This window comes from Pyxicephalus adspersus, chromosome 8 (genome assembly GCF_032062135.1).
Source record: "Pyxicephalus adspersus chromosome 8, UCB_Pads_2.0, whole genome shotgun sequence".
NCBI classification, from domain to species: domain Eukaryota; kingdom Metazoa; phylum Chordata; class Amphibia; order Anura; family Pyxicephalidae; genus Pyxicephalus; species Pyxicephalus adspersus.
In genome coordinates, this window is record NC_092865.1 from 3,690,853 (window position 1) to 3,710,170 (window position 19,318).

General features: G+C 41.1%; 1 protein-coding gene across 1 annotated transcript in view; it reads right to left on the reverse strand.

The window, feature by feature from the left end:
* USP24 (ubiquitin specific peptidase 24) overlaps positions 1-19,318 on the reverse strand; it is a 94,773-nt gene that overhangs the window by 58,793 nt on the left and 16,662 nt on the right. Inside the window, exons 2-3 of the mRNA XM_072419339.1 lie at positions 4,438-4,603; positions 1,224-1,291 (exon numbers count right to left, since the gene is read on the reverse strand). Coding sequence (XP_072275440.1) covers positions 1,224-1,291; positions 4,438-4,603 — 234 coding nt within the window. The remainder of the gene's footprint in view (positions 1-1,223; positions 1,292-4,437; positions 4,604-19,318) is intronic.

The following is a 19,318-nucleotide window of genomic DNA, read 5'->3' on the forward strand; positions in this document are numbered from 1 at the left end:
AAAAAAGGCGTTAGTCTAAGAAAAAGCATTAAAACAATTACTGGTGATCACCGTTTGCATTTCTGTTATCTAAGATGAGGGCTAAAACAAACAAAAGCACAACATTACAAATAATCTGGCTTTGTATAGACCCAGTAAACAATCCACAGATAGAGGTCACTTAATATTACATCCTCATGTTGTATATTTGCCCAGGTGTACTGCTCCTTCCACCAGATAATTTGTTCCTTACAAATTAAATGGTAGTAATAGTTTAAGGTAATAGATAAAAAATAATTGGCTTTAGTTCTGGGTAATTTATGCAGAGCCAGTGAACATATTTAAGGGATGCCAGCGGCAAAGCCTTAGGCTCAGTACACACGTCAGATGTGTAGCTGAGGGCTGATCTCGAATCAGAAAGTGGCGTGTGCACGGTGCTTGTCGTCTGTTGTTCCGACGACCATCCTAGCAGATCCACGATGAGGAACAATCGTAATGAAAGTGAAGAGGAGAGAGCACAGCGGGGTGACACTCCATCGTTCTCCCTCCTCCCCTCTCCATAGAGCAGTACAGCGTTGTATGTACAGCGCTAGTTCATGCATTGTTCAGTCTTTTGTCATTTGAAAGGATTGTGAAAGATCGTGGCAGTTACCTCATTCTGGCCAATCAAGATGGTGCCCCACGAGGGACCAGGGCCAGGTTATTGGAAGTTATCCCCCCTAGCAGTATTCCTGAGTGTGACTCAGGGGAGATTTTTCATGCAAAAAGCGTTAATCCCGACTCACACTCGGGGTAGTGACACATGACACCAAACCAAACTTCTATCATGTCACCCCCCCCCACAATTCATCAAGTTGCCCCTTTTAGATCACACAACCCAAAAAAGACAATTTGCAGCCCATTTAAATCAAACGCACACAAAGGGGCTCCTTAAACACTTCCTACCCCCTTCAACCACAATGTCACCCATAATGGCACCAAATATGCTTATCATGTCAAACAACCCAGAAGGACACCACCCCAAACCAAAATGATATGTACATACCACAAAGACATCGTCTGCATCCCATTTATATCAAAAGCACACAAATACACATACCCCCCCACAACAAAACATTCAATGATATAGAATACCCACAATGTGCCTCCTTAGACACTTCCTACCTGCTTCAACCACAATGTCACCCATAATGGCACCATATCACTTGCCTAAAGAAACCCAAATAAACGTAATGACTTTTTACCTTTTTAAAAGCTTCTGGCATACATCTGTCTATGAACCTTTTACAGCTTTCATCAGAATCTGAAACACCTGCGAGAAGAAAGAGGAATTTTACAATATGTTTTGTGAAACAGAATACACACACACTTGGTAAAGCATTCAATGAAGCAGCACTTTATTTGAAGATTTTGGCAAAAAACTTGAGCTCAGCTATGAGGAGAGATTAGCTGAACTGAATCTATTCTCCCTTGAGAAGAGACGTATAAGGGGGATATGATCACCATGTATAAATATATAAATGGTCCATATAGAGAACTCTCTTCCCAATTATTCACTGTAAGGTCATTACAAAGCACAAGGGGGCGCTCCTTGCATCTGGAGGAAAAGAAGTTTAAGCTCCGGATAAGGAAGGGATTCTTCACTGTAAGGTCTGTGAAAATGTGGAGTTGGCTCCCCAGGAAGTAGTTTCAGCAAGTTCTATAGATTGCTGGAAAAAGCTGGATGATATCTAGAAGCACAGAATATAACGGGGGATTAAAGCTTAAAGTAAAGATAACAGAGACTGCTGATCCAGGGAACATCCGATTGTCCCATGGAATCAGTAAGGAATTTTTTTTCCCGTTGGAGTAAATAGTACCAGGGTTTTTTTTGCCTTCTTCTGGATCAACTATGTCCATAGGGTTTTATATCTGGGATATATTTACTTCTCTAGTGGTTGAACTTGATGGACCTGACTTACTATGTGTAACTATGTAATACAGACATGGCGCAGTCACAGCTATTCAAGCTCACACAAAGCTTCCTTTCACCTGCATTTATTTTTTAACTGGAATAATATTTTTGAAATCTGCTGTCTTTGTGGGTAGAACTGGATTGGCTGACGTGTTTCACGTCCGGTTTGTACTTTTTATATGTAGCAGAATGGGCATAGAGATGGCCCTTGGTTATGCTGAAAGATGATGCTGGCATTCAATGAATGACAAGTTGTAAATATAGCAAAAGGGTGGCTGTGGACGATGCATTATGAGTAGTAGAGGGCTGGATGACATCATAGGCCATCAGGACGAAAATGAGTTAGGATCATAAAAAAAGAGAAATGAAGACAATGCTGTGATTGGCAAAAATGAGCGCAGGGTCAGAGCCCAGCTTTATCTTTATCACCGATTTGCTATTTTTAAATGGTTTGACAAGAAACAAACATGAAGGATGAGAGCTAAAGCTTTTCTAAATTCTCTAGCTGCATGCTTTTTCCAGAGTAGCCCCGAACTCTGTATTAAATGCAGTGTAAGGATGACCGCTTTAGTCAGCAATGTCAACGCTAATAAACTTCAGTCTGACAAGATTCAGAAACATCTGTTCATAAAACAGGCAGGAAGGGAATGATGCAAATACAATACTATTTATACTCAAGTACAAATCTTGGTTTTGTACATAGACTTCCAAGTACAAATCACCAAGTCTAGAGATTTCTAGACTTAGAAAAAGTCTTGGTTTATACTCTGGTCACACCAATAGATGGTGCTGTGTCCTCATGTTAAGTGTATAATAAACCTTTGGCGGTCCAGAGATTTTGTTATGCATTTTACCGGAGGACACAGCAGCATGAACACGGCTGGCAGGTAACCATAGTTAAAGATTATTTTTTAGTTAGCCTGTCACCAACTGAAAACATAGCACAGAATAATAAGTACATCGAATGAGTACTTTCCATAAAACATGTTTAAGCTAACGTGCAAAGTGCCTTTGAACTTGCTTAGGGACCTTATTGTGGATTTAGGGTGGATTTCTTAGCACAGCCAAAGTTTCCCTGCTCTCCTGCCATATTCTTGTTCTTTTTTTTGGTAGGGTCTAATTATGGTTAATTTATTTATGGTCCCAATTATACCCAGCTGCTCCACCCTGCTCTCTGCACACCAAAAAACGTTTTATTTAGCAGCTAGGGAAGGTATAAAGGGTGTCACCTGAGGAACATGTACATGCGCAGCTCTAACAATGGCGTTTAACCTGACATACAACCGGCATGCATGGGAGCTACATCCACCCAGCCTGGCCAATCAAGTTGGAGGAAGATTTGGAACCTAAAAGAGAACCGGGTGAAGATGGAAGTGCCTGCATTCTACATAAAACAGGGAAATCGGACACAGGAATCCCCCCCTCCAAAGGATGAGATTACCCTGTGTATGATGGAACATCTATGGAAGATTTATCAGCTAGGAAGGGGGCTGGGAGAATATTCTACACAACTACAGTGTTCTCCCCAGCCCCTTTTAGCTGGGCGCACCACCCGGCGCTTTTCAGTAACCACCCGGCTGTTTTTATGTGGCTACTAAAGAGTTTGGTCACATTACAGGGACTGCCACCCCTACAATTTCCTCCCACCCGGCTCCACAAAAATTCCTGGGTTGAGCATTGAACTATATTAGCAGAGACACAAGCCCCATGTAAGCATAATTATCACTATAATCAACCGGCTATTATATATTGCCGAAATCAGAATCATTATCCTAAAGTGAGATGACTCGCTAATATTAGCTGTACACACAATAGGATGTGCATCATCCTCGCTCACTGCTGCTGTAATAGACACAGAAAGGACAAGTTTTGTTTTTTTCAAGCAGAATCGGTATCAACCTACCAAAGGGTTTGTATTTGTCAAAACAGTATTGAGAATTGCAAAGCTCTGCCACACAGAACAGCCTTGTTTGTTCTGCAGCTAAGTAGCAATTACAGATCCCATTCCTCCCTCACCTGGATATTACATTTTCAAAGTACCAGCAACACCATCACTGTGCTGCTCATAGCATGTGCAGAGCTGTGGGAGGGGCTCAGCAGGCCACACCCACTACAGGCTGCCTGTAGAGAACTACAGGAAGGGGCGGAGACAAGACCAGTCACCCTGCACAAAGAAAGAGTGCAACACCTGACTAACAGGAAGCTCCTGCATGAAGTAAAATATTACTGCACAGACTTGGAAGTAATGCACAACGCAGACTAGTGGATTCCAATACATTCTCTCAATAGAGGGAAGGGGTCTGTGATCCTATAAACATTCTTTCTGGTAACACTTTACAAAAAAAAGATCTGACAATGCCATATATACTTATTTGCATATTGAATTATCAGTGTATATAGAGCTGACATATTCCATTGTGCTTTACTGAGGTCCTTATTCATGGGATTATCCCTGAGATGAGCTCACAATCTATTTTGTGCCAAGAAAAAAGTGGGTGACTTACCGAGTTTTGCCAGGTAGGTGGAGGCTATTAAACATTTGCCCAGGGACTCCTCCCTCTTATAAGGGATGGACCAATGGTCGGTGAGAACCCGGCTCTCCAGTTCATACAAATTCGTCGTGGGGAACTCAATATTTTCTCCAGAACAGTTCCCATTCTCATCATTCTTCTGAAATAGAGAGAGAAAAAAAAAATAAAAACATTAAAAAATAAAATTCTTAAAGATTCTGAAATTGTACAGAACAACAAAAGGTCATGCATCACTAATCAACCAATCAGGTTTGTAAATTCACTCTCCAACTCGAAGGCTAGCTATGTGCAGGATCTTTAACGGGACAATTCCATAAAAGTTAGCAGGAACTTTGTAATAAGTTGATCTTAAAGAGAACCTGTGATCGAGATCTTAACGAGAACCTGTGAACAAGGACCTGGTGGAATAAGTACAAGAGAGTATAAATTGGGTTTAAGTCCACATCTAAAGTCAATTTATTCTTTCGATAAGAAATGACTGTTCCTGATTGAATGTGTATAACTGTACCCTGACAGTGTTGTTGGTCATTTGGTAATTCAATATGGCGGATCACTAACAACCACTATTGTTATACTACTGAATAACAAATAATTCAGCAGCAGGGCATCCCAAGCTCCCCCTCCACCCAAAGATCGGAGTCAGGGCCCAGTGGCTCAGAACAGAACCACTATTGTTATACTGCTAAATAACAAATAATGCAGCGGTGGGGCCCAGTGGGCGCAGAACAGAGCCGGGGACCAGTGGGCGCAGAACAGAGCCGGGGACCAGAACCCCAATCTAGACTATCACTTAAAACACTTGCGATTGATAATTTTGGGCAAAAGTAACTGCATTTGTGTTCTTGGCAGTTTTATTTTCCGGGGCAGATCTGCTTTGCAGAAAAAGTCACTCATTACCTTTCCCACACTTAACTTCTGCACTTCCTCTTTACAGATCACATTGAAGATGTAGACACCGGCTTTTAAATGGGGAGCTCTATCCAAAGTTGAACTTTTAATATTAGGCGGTGTTCGATTTGTAAACCGGAAGGACCGGTACGCCGCCCACTTTATGTTAATATACATGTCCCAATTTGGCATGGCAGGGAAGTTGGCAAGCATTATTTTGGACCTCTGACAGATCTCGGCTGTCAATTAGGCTCCGGGCAGCAGAGGAGAGCTCAGTCACGGTGACGGCACTTCCCAGAATAAAGCCGTGCTAATAACAGCTTCAAGTGTAACTTCCACCACCAACAAAAATAAAACAGAACTGAATACTAGCTGATGGGATTTAGATAAAGGTCTCCTTATACAATCATTTTATCACTTATACAATTATATTTAGTTATTGCACATGAAAACAGCAGATCAGTGCATTTGGAAATGTTGATAATGTATAGAATATTTAAATTGGTTTTGCAATGAAACCCTTGCTTGAGTTTCATGTGATATATTGTGTTTATGTGCAGTCAAACATGGCCCTTTTTTCTATAAGAACAAAGATGAATTTCTTCTGTAAAACTTTCACAGAACTAAGGAGTTACTATAGGGTCAGTTATTAAATGTGAACGTATTTTTATAGCAAATTATTTAAAATACAAAATGTCTGTGTATAAAAAAAAAAAAAAAACCTGGCGTGAATTTGGCTTTAGATAACAAACAACTAATTAACAATCACCAACAAAAGAACACTTTTCCCCAATGTCTCCCTGTGTATCTGTATGATCCTCATCTTCAGGTAATCTTTGTACTGTGTACGCTTGAATACAAACCAATCAGAATATAAGCAGTACCTACTACTTGTACATGAAAAAAATGGAAAATTGCACTGACTAGTACATCCAGGCTTGGTCTTTTAAGCATTCAGAAGAAAACAAAACAAAACACTATCTTGTTCCCTTTTAACAGGTAAAAGAATTTGTAAGTTTGAGTTTTTGACTTACTGAGATTTTTCACTTACTCCTAAATTTTTTGTGAAAGATTATTGGCCACCTATAGATAGTGTCCTCATATAAAGTGTGTAAAAAAACTCTAATGCCTTGGACACCAAGCATTATTTAAACACTTTACATGAAGACACAGTGGCATCCAGTGGTGCGCCTTGAGTATAAACATGTTACATGAGGACACAGTGGCATCTAGTGGTGCGCCTTGAGTATAAACACGTTACATGAGGACACAGTGGCATCTAGTGGTGTGGCTTGAGCATAAACACTTTATATGAGGACTAAGTGGAATCTAGTAGTGTGGCATGAGCATAAACACTTTACATGAGGACACAGTGGGATCTAGTGGTGCGGCTTGAGTATTATTATTATTAAACAGGATTTATATAGCGCCAACATATTACGCAGCGCTGTACATTAAATAGGGGTATAAACCTTTTTCTAATAGCATTTTCAGTTTTATAACTACATATGTAACATAACCAAAAAAAAAAAAAAGTCTAAGACATTAGCCTGAGAACATTGATAAACTTAAAAGCAAGAGGTAGGCCACAACTGTCATTTTGCTTTGGTAAAAACACAAATCCAATATGTTTAGCTTATCCTAAAAGCCTGTAATTCAAAATCCTGAAACCTTCAAAAATATGTGATATTCACCAGTTGCAGTCAGCTGATTGCAGGATTACCACTTTTCGGTTATAAATGTACTAGGGGTGAATATGTGTTCACAAAGTCGTGTATGCTTATTAGGAGTCAAATCACACAGATAAAAGCGAAAACACTAAAAGACAAAAACATTTACCCTTTAATGTATTTTGAACCCAAATCACAGCAATTTGTTCCTAGTCCGTGTCAGACAGATAGAGATGTATTATTCATAATCGTGTAATGTTTATAGCAGACATCCGCTCCTCTGCAATGTTCCCGGAGCTGCTGAAAGGATGTGAGCATTATTCCTTCTCTAATTTACACAGATATTCTATTGATTAATTCACGGGTCGCCTTCGTTAAGTGCGGCTCCCTGCAATCCTCCCAGCTGGGGGGGCAGTGTGAGAAATCATACAAACACAGACAGTGTTCCAGTGATTCGGGGCTGCAATAAAGTCACTGTTTTTCTGCATTTCCGAGAGCTGGATACTTGTCCAGGAAGTCCAGCGACCTGCCTGCATGCTAATGTGCAATTTGAAGAAAGGCCCAATGTTAATGAGGAAGGGCAAAATTACCCGAAAATAAGAACTCTGCACTAAGCAGATCTTTTACTTTGTTAACCTCTTTATGACCAGAGATTATTAAAGCCTGGGCCAAATGTAGACGCGTCAGCACGTCCCAACTTTACAATATTTCCAAGGTCAATTTGCACGGCTTAGACAAGGATTTCATATGGGAAACTTCTCAAAAGGAAAAAAAAGATTTTTTTTGCCTATTTCACCAAAATGTTTAAAGCCCCAATTTTTGAAATTCCAATCCAAAAAAAAAGTAGTACCCACCCCTTGTGCACACCAACACTGTACCCTTCACCATTCAAAGACCCAGGCACTTATTTTTCTAGGGTAAAGTTGACCCATCATCACATTTTCAAAATTGTGTATAAGGGGTGGCTATTCCTTACATTATTATAAGAAAACCAAAAACAAAGCAAAGAAAAAACAAACAGTTTTTGTTTACTTGTTTGAGGAGAAACCCGTAGCCTCCCAGTAAACTTGCATCATATATACATATAGGTTGTGGGTTGCTCCTTCTGCACATACCGTAGATTGGGCATAGTCATCAATGGGCTTTCTTTTTATATAAAAAAAAGTGCTTGATCTCACACATGGGCAGCAATTTTCTTTTTACATTTGGAGGAAGACACATCACCCAATCTCGTGCCTATGCAGTGGGAGATGGGGTAATGATGCTAGGAAGAATAAAGATGGCGGCACTGTATGGAACAACGAGCCATGGAAAGAAGAGAGAAGCTGAGATAGTGCAGGAGTTGCTGGTGCAGGAGTTGCTGGGCTCGGTTTGTGGATAGATCAAAAGTTTTTTCAGAAGTACTTTTTTTATTTGTTAGGTAAAAATTCTGCTTTAAAGCCCAGCCCATGTCAAGCAATCTACTTTCTAATAAAATCCAGGTCATAAAGGACACGTCATATTACCTTGGGCTCATCAGAATGATGGAGAAGACATGGCTGACATCACTATGACTATGTCCTCAACAGCAAAGGCCCCAATCCCCAGCCCACTAGTGGGCCGCGGTCTTCTGACAGCTGGGCCGCAAGAACATGGAGACTCACTTAGTAAAGAGTATGGCAGCGGTCTCCAACCTGTTGCACCTTCCAGGTGGGTCAGGAGCAGAGCCACGGACCATGTCTCCTGTATGCATCACAGGCTCAGGACGGTGGGAGGGTTGTATCTCTGGACACAACCCACCCACTCTTCCATCGTAGGTCTGAGTGGGTTCTGGCATCATGACGTCACTCAGGGGGAGGTTTCTTCCTCTTTGAATGACACACATGCGCATGGGCCGTCTGGAGTTCATAAATTAATTGGTCCACGACGATCAAAAGTTTGGGGACCAATGCTCCACAGCATAACAAAGCCTTAGGACATCCAATGGCTGGACTAAAACCTGGACTAAGGTACTTGGGGGAAAAAAATCAGGGCGGTGCTTCAATGGACGATTCGATTTATACTCCAAAACAGCCTTTTCTGAACTTTTTACTATGAGGGAACCCTTGAAATAACTTTCGGGTCTTCCGGGACCCCCTTCTATAATTACTATATCCACAGCTCACAGTATATTAGTTTGGTCAGTGGGAAGATTTCCTCTTACATTGCTGGCCATCGGGAAGAATGTCACCCTTACAGATAGCTAAAAAGATCATAAACTGGCCTGAGGTACAAACTGCTCATTGTAAAAACTGCTCATTGCCCAAGCAACCCATAGCCCTAAGGAGGAACCCCTAAGGTTCCTGAGAACATTAGTTGAGAAATATAGCTCCTGCAGCTGCCACTGTACCTCTATCCATGCACAGCAAATATTTGGCAAAGGCAGATTTGCTTGTAAACAAATCTCACATGATCACAACTGGCAATCAATGTTAATATCAGATGTTTAGTTTCTTAGAACTGCTGGTCACTCACTAAATGTTCGGAAACCTCATCTCCTCCAATACAAACTGATGAACAAGGAGTTTGCTTATCTCTACTCTCTCTACAAAGAATTCTTCACCTGAAATTATTATTACACAGAATTTATATAGCGCCAACATATTTGACAGCACTGTACAAAGTCCAAAGTCATCCCACTAGCTGTCCCTCAAAAGGAGCTCACAATCTAATGTCCCTATAATAGTCATATGTCATTATCACAGTCAATTTTGGGGTCATTCTGCATGTTTTTGGAATGTTGGAGGAAAACCGAGTACCTGGAGGCGACTCACACAAAGTGAGAACCTGCAAACTTCATGCAGATAATGTCCTGCACGAGATTCGAATCTAGAACTTAGCGCTGCAAAGGCCAGAGTGCTAACCACTGAGCCACCGTGCTGCCCATGGAATATGGATCTATTTACGGTCACTTGTTCTATGTTGGTTTGTGCATTGCAACAATAGAAGCCTAATGGTTTAGCTCCACATAAACTTGACAGCTCCATACATGTTCCTGCACATCAAGACCAGCAAAGAGAACAGCAAACGGTCAGATTTGCAGTCTCATTATGCAATGACAAAACGTAACCACACGTGACTTCCCTCCTCCAAGATAAAGAGCTCAGAATTGACACAAGCAGGAAGTTATTACCACTCTACATTATGACAAAGGATACTTTGTAGACCAGGTTAATGACCGGGCATAAAATTAAATGTCACTCAGTAGCTTACATCAATTATTATTGTTAAGAGGATTTATATAGCGCCAACATATTACGCAGCTCTGTACATTAAATAGGGGTTGCAGATAACAGACAGATACAGGAGGAGTAGAGGACCCTGTCCTGAAGAGCTTACAATCTAGGAGGTGGGGAAGTATCACACAATAGGAGGGGGATATGGAATGGTGGGAAGTAGTGACGGTTTAGGAGACAGAAGAAGACGGGTAGGTGAGGTTGAAGCGTTGGGTTTGAGTTCTCTTTTAAAATGAGCAGAAAGTAGGAGCAACCCGAACATGATGAGGGAGACCATTCCAGAGAGTCCGGGCAGCTCTAGAAAAGCCCTGCAGCCACGCGTGTGATGCGGTTCTTTTGTGATAACCTAGTCATATAACTAAGCTATCATAAATGTAAATATATGCAAGAAGATACCACATTCAACATAAAACATGAAAAAAAAATTCCAAGAACCAGAGGGTTCAAAAATAGGAAAGCAGTACTTTCAAAGCATCCAAAAGATGAATATAAAAACACAATTTTTATTAAATACATTTCGAATGAGGGATAGTCATGAAAAAACAAGCACCTGTCATTATAAAGTAACCAAGAACACTCACAGTAGGTCCAAAATAACCCCCCACGGAACAATTACCAGGTGAATAGGAGAACAATGGTAAGATTGGTAATAAAGGTTTCATTCGCCGCGTTTCACAGATTATTCCTTCTTCAGGAATAATCATAAGAAGTGAAACCAATGAGGCAAAAAATCAAATTGAAGAATCCCTTCTATTGCATGGAACTGGTCTTTTGAATCTTTTAGAGACCCCTCAGGGTCTTTTCACCAATTTAAAAAAATGTGGATAAAACAATATTGATCGGCGCATTGATCCCTGAACGGCTTAGTGCGGTAGAAAACAATAAAAATAAAATCTGCTTGTTTATGTCAGAATGTCGTAGAGATCTCCCAAAGCTTCAGAAAAACAGGAGCAGCTAACAAAGGCATAATTAGCTTCTGCTTCAGAGAAGTGATGTCGCTGTGTTAATTACCAGTGTGTGAGGAGAGGAGATTAGGGAATTATTTCATTACACAAAGAGGTGGGATGCAACGCAGCAAGATAGAACAGATTCCTGGAAAAAAAATAAGAACATTTTGTCAGAATTTTTATATGCCCCGCTTTAAAAATCCGACAGCCTGTACACACCAAGCCTGTTCAATCATCAGGAGGTGCAAGGTGCAGTGCTGCTCGCCCCACATTCCCATTTTCTATTTCATTACCTTCTCTGAATATACATTGTTCTTTCTTTGTAATGTTGCAATGTGCATACTCTGCAATCTTCCTTTTTGTTTTAAAAAAATGTGTTCCATAGAATACCAGGCACAACTAACGTACTATTCTTTGCTACAATTCCTGATATTTTGACCTGTAGAACCATCCTCAAGCTAGTATCACACATTTTGGGTACATCCCCTGGAGAAATTCACCTTTCATATGTATCATGAAGATTTTTTACCCAAACAACAAAGAATAGCAAATCACAATGTTTGAGCTGTCATTGGGAACAGAGGGAAAAATGTGCAAATGGTACAACTCCCAGTGACATGTCCCTAAGATAATATAGAACAGGGGTGTCAAACTCAAATACATAGAAGGCCAAAATTAAAAACTTGGATAAAGTTGCAGGCCAAACTAATTTGTTGAAAACAATGAGCAAGTTTTTCCTCTCATTGGATATAAAACATTTTCATATGGAAACAAAGAGGTTTTGCTTCATATTCAATGTTGAACAAGTCTATAATAGAGAAAGCGGCAAAACATTTTTTTTTATTTTATTAAAAGAAAAAATCTTATGTCTCTCTGTCTTTATTTGTAGCTTTCTTAGGTAACTTTGAATGGTAAGCTCTTTGCACAGGCTAACAATATTAATAACAATTTTCTTCTATGAAAATCCAACCATTCAAGTCCATGCCTTGGAGTAGCAAGGAAAAGTACAGCTTAGGGGTAGAGCTAGAAATAGCGCTGCTACTAAAATTCTCAGCATTACTTGCCTCTACAAAAAACAGTCCAATGTCGGGCCACGCATAGGCAGAGAGCCCGCTTGTCTATAGACGCAGGTGATGCCGGGAATTGCTATTTCAATGCAGTGGTGGGCTAGCTGCATTTCATATTTACGATTCCTTTGGGGGCCAAAAAAAAAAAAGGAGGTTAAGGGCCAGATTTAGCCCCCGGGCCAAAGTTTGACAACCCTGATATAGAAGACATAAAAGCTTGTTTTATCTCACAACTCAACCTCACCGTCATTATTGTATCCATCAGCATAAAAACTACTATCAATATAAGTCTCTGTGAAGTCCCGTGATGAAGCCAATACTGCAAAACACGTCGGGCTATGGAGTACTTATTGATTATATTTTGCTATTGATTAGATGTACACTCTGAACTGAAGACTATACATTTTCGCTGTGATTAGTAGTATCATGTATTAGCTTTGGAAATTATGTGTTTTAAGCGTTTTTTATTTATACTTGTTGCCTCAAGGAGCCATTCTCTTTGTTTCTTCTCACACATTCATTCACAGGTCAGCTCCCCCTTCCATTTGCTGCTCAGAAGCTCAGCTCACCATGGATTCTCTGCTTAAATCCACTCCAAACCTTGTTGATACTCACCTGTTCCCATACGGTCACCTTCTTAAGCCATCTTAATTGCCTGAACCAGGAAAACATAATTTCAAGGCAAGCGGAGTTCATTCAGTCCTGGCAGTTATAAAGGAAGCCGAAATGTACTGGGCAGCTCAGAAATTATGACAACTGAATCAGGCAATGTGAGTATGTTTTATTGCAGACCTGACATCATCGATCCATCTCTGTACAAAAAAACCTTGAGTGCAAATTTTAAAAATGGACCTAGAACAGTGGAATTCTTAGGACATCATGGGGTAATGAAGGAGTTACTGGTGCAGCAAGGTAAGGGTAAGGTTGTGCAAGGTAAACATGGGAGCACCTGATGCTCCACCTTTTGGCTGGATAAGGACAAGTTCACGTCTGCCTCAGGATTGAGCGTTCCTGGGTGGCAACTTACTCGGAACACTCACACTGTAGGACTGGTTCTTAAAGAATCAGTGTCTGCACATCTGACAGATGGCGGTTAGCATTACAGTGATCCCCACGGCTCCTTTTAGCTGGGTGCACCACCTGGCACTTTTCAGTTACCACCTGGCTGTTTTTGAGTGGCTACTGAAAAGTTGGGTCACAATAAAGGCACTGCCACCCGCCTATACCTTCCTCCCACCCAGTTTAAAGATAAAATACTGGGAGAACACTGTATTAGTACCACTCACTGACACCCCTATTCATACGATATGGGGGCTGCTTCAAGGAGAAGCAGAAGTTACTGATGTGAGGAAGCGGTAAATGAACTGCAAAAGTGTGAACCTAACCTAAATGCCTACAATTATTTGATGTTTTTTGACCCCTTCAAAAAATGTTTTTACAAGTTGTATTCAAATCTGTCTGTAATAACAAATGCAAGACATGCACTCGAGTTTAGCCGGGCGCCCAACGTGGCACTTTTCAATAATTGTTTTTGAGGGACTGCTGAAGAATGGCGTCACAATACTGGGGGGCTGCAACGCACTTCCGCACTCACTTCCAAAAACTTTGTGGAGCAAATACTGCAACTCAGACACTTTAAAGTCCCTCATTGTGTTCAGCCTGACATATACAACATCCATAAAGCAAAAAAAAAAAAAAGTTGAAAACCACCTAACATTTTCCATAACATCAGCAAGCCCCGCTGTGCTTATGAGAGCGACAGCGCAAATATGGGGGAGCGAGCGTTTTCTCTCTGCGTCGGCAGTAAAATTACCCCAGAGAGCACTTGTGTTTATCAGTCATTATACTAACAGGTGTTCTACCTCCATTGACTCACTGCATGACGGCACAGCAATCAATCATTCCGGCTGCACCGATTCTTTGTAAATGAAAGTAAAAGTACTTTGGAAAAACAAAGGGAAACAAAAGGAGCCAGCATGATGAATAAAGCCAATTTTGTTTAATATACACAGCAAAGAGCAAGTTTTCCATTAAAAAAACAAATGATTTGCTCGGTAAACATCTGCGTTCTTTGTTCATATTATTGATATTATGTATTCATATAATTCCAACATATTACTCATCGCTTTGTATCGTCATTTCACTATTGGTTCTACATAGAAAATGAAAATCTGATGTCCAATATATTTTATTGCAATAAAACTGGGATTCTAGTTGGAGTTTTTTTCAACAAAGCAAAAAGTGACAAACATCGGACGTACGTGGTATTAGGTAAAGTTGTCATTTAATTCAATTCAACCAAAATCTTCCCATGTGCAATATATTTTATGCCAGTTATTTCACTGAAAAATTCCCCCCTTGTGCAAAAGTCTAGAGATTGCAGCAGGGTGCCGCCATCTTGGAAGTGATGCCAGCAGCCCAACAGATCCATTGACACACTATTGCAGGGGGAACCCTCAAAATAACTTTCAGGTCTTCAGGGAACCCCTTCTGCAATTATTATATCCGCAGGTCACAGTATACTATTATGGTGGTCAGTGGGAAGAATTCCTCTTACATTGCTGGCCATTGGGAAGACTGTCACCCTTACAGATAGCCAAAAATATCATTGGGGTCACTTATACTGACCTGAGGCGTGCAAACTGCTCATTGCTAAAGGGACCCCCAGCAACCTCCAGAGAGGAACCCTGGTTGAGAATCTCTGATATAATAAAAATAGTTATTTGTGCAATAAAAAGAATTAAAAAGGAATATAAGCAATCACAAACACGATTCATATTTTGCAGTAAACTGTGCACTGGCAAACAAAGCTGCAAGCAAACATTTACAATGCAACAATCTGTTACCAATGACAGCATATTGCAATATTGTTTATATGCACATTGCTTTACTAGCGACGCTTTTCTGCAAGATCCCTGAAAATCCTCCAAGGACAGAGACCTGGCAACGCTCCGGTTTCAATCTGACAAAACACGGAGAGGCTAATACTGTACAAAGACGACGCATGTGGTAATGAAAGCCTCCGCAGCTATTAAGGTTTAAGAGCAGGATGCTCTATGGTATCTACCTTTGTTTCATCATCAGCAAGCTACAAAAAGGAGCTGGTCCAGCAAAGAATACAATTAGAGGGCAGTGTTCTCCCCGGCACCTTTTATCCAGGTGCACCACCCGGCACTTTCCAGTAACCACCTGGCTGTTTTTGGAGTTACTGATGAGTTGGGTCACAACACAGGGGCTGCCACCCACCTAAATTTTCTTCCCACCCAGCTTAAAAAAAATTCTAGGTTGAACACTGGAAGGTTATAATATGGAAGGAGAGAAGAGGTTAAGCTACGGAACCGACAAGTGTCTACTTTTAGCACATTCAAAGTTCAAGTGAATACAATTTGGAGCAATTTTTGTTTTATTTGGTGAAAGGGTCTCTTCAAATAATCAAACACACATTCATTTGTATTTCCTAAACACAATTGCAGCAGAATTTCTTGAAAGTCTTTAATATGGAATTCTATATGACTGATGAATCATTCACATGTTTAGTGTCCCATTGACACCAAGACGTGGTTGACCAAGTTGTGGGAACCCAACGTTCTTGAAAAGAATTGGCACCAACGAAATGGTATTTGATATATACAAGCAGTAGCCAAACGGAAAAAATTTGGAGGTCCGTGGCTCTGGCAGGTGCGCCCACCAGCGGAGTCAGGAGAAGGACCCCGGCTGGGGGGACCACATTTCCCGTATGTCACTCTGGGGAAAGTTTCTTCCCCTTTGAGTGACACACGGCTCTCCGAGCATGCACAGTCCGGAGTCCGTAAATGTAGTGGTCCGTGATGTCCAAAAGCTTGGCGACCACTGATATATATATGGCGACCACTGATATATGTTAAACCACAGCACATTTAGAAATCAATAATCTTATGTGCAAGATTCAGTATGAACAACTTTTGATATATTTTATCATATTTTTTTTTTTGTAATGTCATTGCCGTTGCAGTTTTAAATTATTACCAATAAATTGTTTACATTTCAACTGTTTGACATTGTGGTATATTTTTCTTTGATTTTTACTCAACATTCTTGGGTTAGCTTGGAAAGCTAAGCAAGGGAGAACTCCAGGGGAAACTGGCTCCGAGGACAGTATTTGTGGATTCAATTTTTGTTTGAAGTGGACCCATCTTCACATTATGGTAAACCAAAAAAGGTGGCTATTCGGCCGCAGTGGTGAAGACTAAAGGGAAAACCTTACATCACATATCATAAGGGGTTGTGGGCAGCTCCTTCTGAGCATGCTCAATATCAGGCATGTTTCATTAGGAGATTTCCCTTAAAGTAAAAAAAAAAACAAGTGCTTAATCTCAGGCATAAACAGTGAGATCAGCATTCTTTACCATTTGGCAGAAGACACATCAAATGATATTGCGACTGCGCAGTACACGACCGGGAAATGTCAGGAAGGACCAGAAGAAGATGGCGACATTGGACGGAATGACAAGGGAATCCGAACTGGAGCCACTGGCTTAAGGTTTGTACATGGATCAAGAGCTTTTTACAAGTAAAGACAGCACTCTGGCCTTTTGCAGCGCTGGGTCCAGGTTCGAATCTTGGCCAAGACACTACCTGCATGGAGTTTGCAGGTTCTCCTTGTGTTTGCATGGGTTTCCTCCGGGTACTCCACATTCCAAAAACATGTGGTTAGGTTAATTGGCTTCTCCCAAAAATTGACCTTAGATTGTGAGCTCCTTTTAGGGGACAGTTAGCGACACGGCTGTGGAGTTGTACAGCGCTGCGTAATATGTTGGCGCTATATAAATACTGTGTAATAATAATGATTTCTTTTTATGAAGGTGAACAATGCAGAGATTTTTGGTAATTTCCTGTTGTGTCTTGGCCAAAATTTCATGCTGGGTGCAGACAAAAAAAAAAAATCCCCGTATATGCTCCTAACCCTTCCCTGTTCTTCATAAAATTTTTTTTTGGATACACTCCAACTATTTTATTTATCAACACACAACCACAAGCCATCCAGTGACAGCGTCTTCAGCAGGAACCGCTTGCATAGCAATTTGTAAACACGGAGGTCATCCCCATGATCTGTACATTGTGAACAGTGGCATTTCATCGATTGAGTCCTTTCAGAGAGGAACAAAAAACATTTTACTATTTGCAAAAAATCGTCCTTGTTCAGAAATGCTGGGCTTGCGGTAACCTTGAATATTACAATGCAAACCTCAGATGATATTGCTTCTCTATTGTGTAAGCGGCTGACGAAATCCCGTGCTGAGGTCTGTTGCTTGGAGGCGATGACGCTGATTTTTATTGAGAAAACAACGGCTTGTGTATGAAGCGGGCACGTCTATACACGTACAATATAGATCCTTGGTGGAAGTCGTGAATTTTAGTTCATTACACGCTGGCCCTCATATGTAATGTATCAAGCATTATAATCCCAAGGAAGAATTTCTATGCGAGAAAACCTCTATCCCACCACACGCATGTTAAGCCCCCCCAGCAAATACATTGGCTTACATGAAAGTCTCCCTGATAACCTCTGAGACCATTAGAAAAATAACCTAATGAAAAAATAGTAATTACGGTTCAGATTTCACCTGTGTTGCAGATGAGTGGGTAAAGCTTCCCTTTGCGCCTTAAAAACTTTTAAAGCTGGATGGAAAGCTGTAGGCAGGTGGCGGACTCCGTATTGTGACCCCAATGATCATCCGGCTGTTTTTGGGTAGTTACTGAAAAGTTCTGGGTGGTGTACTAGGGTAAAAGGGGCTGGGGAGAATACAACTTTCTAAAGCCAACCCTTTGAGTATGTCCCAATATCTATGTATTACGCTCCAACTGTCCATTACCCCCATATTGTGAGCCAACTTTTTAGTATTCACCTAAATTCCAGAAGAGTTCCTGAAAAATTCCGGGTGGTGTACCCAGCTAAAATAGCTGGGGAGAATACTGTAGTGCAAGGGTATTTTTCTCTTTTGCAGTATTCTTCCCAGAAATTTTGAACTGGGTAGGAAGAAGCTGTAAGCAGGTAACAACTCTTGTATTGTGACCAAACTTTTTCAATATTCACCTAAAAAGAGCTAGTTGGTTACTGAAAAGTGCCGGGTGGTGCTGAAAGGGGCCGGGGAGAACATTCTAAATGCTTAAAGCCTGCACATCTGTTTAAACCAGTGGTTGCCAACCTTCTCGGACCTACGGACCAAAAAAAGCGCGGGGAGTCACTCAAAGGGGAACATCCGCCATAGTGACGTCATGATACAAGAACCCACCTGAAATAGGAGAGTGGGCGGGTTGCATCCATACGGGGGACATTGTCCGCGCCTCTGGCCGGTGTGCCCCCAGCGGGGTCTTTCTCCAGAGCCGCAGAACAATGGTTTAAACTTTAAAGCATTTTCAAGCATTTGCAGGCTGTAAAAGATTACAAGACCTGGAAAAACAAAGTCTGAACATTGCTTAACGCACATTGCATTAGGCACCCCAAGCATTTAGAATAAGCTGCCAGCATGCCCCTAAATGAAGGTAAACACTGGTCCAAAAAGTGCGAGAAAATAAAAACAGACCACAAAAGCAGGGTTCTCCCCGGCCTCTTTTAACTGGGCGCACCACCCGGAACTTTTCAGTAACCGTCCAGCTGTTTTTGGATGGTTAAGGAAAATTTGAGTAACCATACAGGGGCTATCAGCCACCTACAGCTTCTTCCCACCCAAATATATAATATCAAATATTTCTGGGGAGAATACTGCAATAGGAAGCGAGGGCTAATCTACCAATGGGAGGTAGCACGCAATTTGTATTTCCTCTCACTCTCACAAAATGAAATTAGATTTTTGCAATAGGGATACAGATTGCCATATACACCACAGTGGTCCTAAATCAGCCCAAAAAAGTTTTGTCCGGAGTTGAACAAATCAATGTGCCTATAGGGAATAGCTCACACAACAATAAACGGCACAAAAGATGCTTATGTGGTCAGAGATGAAAGAGAAAGCTGCTCTCTGCTGCTTCAGCTTGTGCATTGTGTGCTT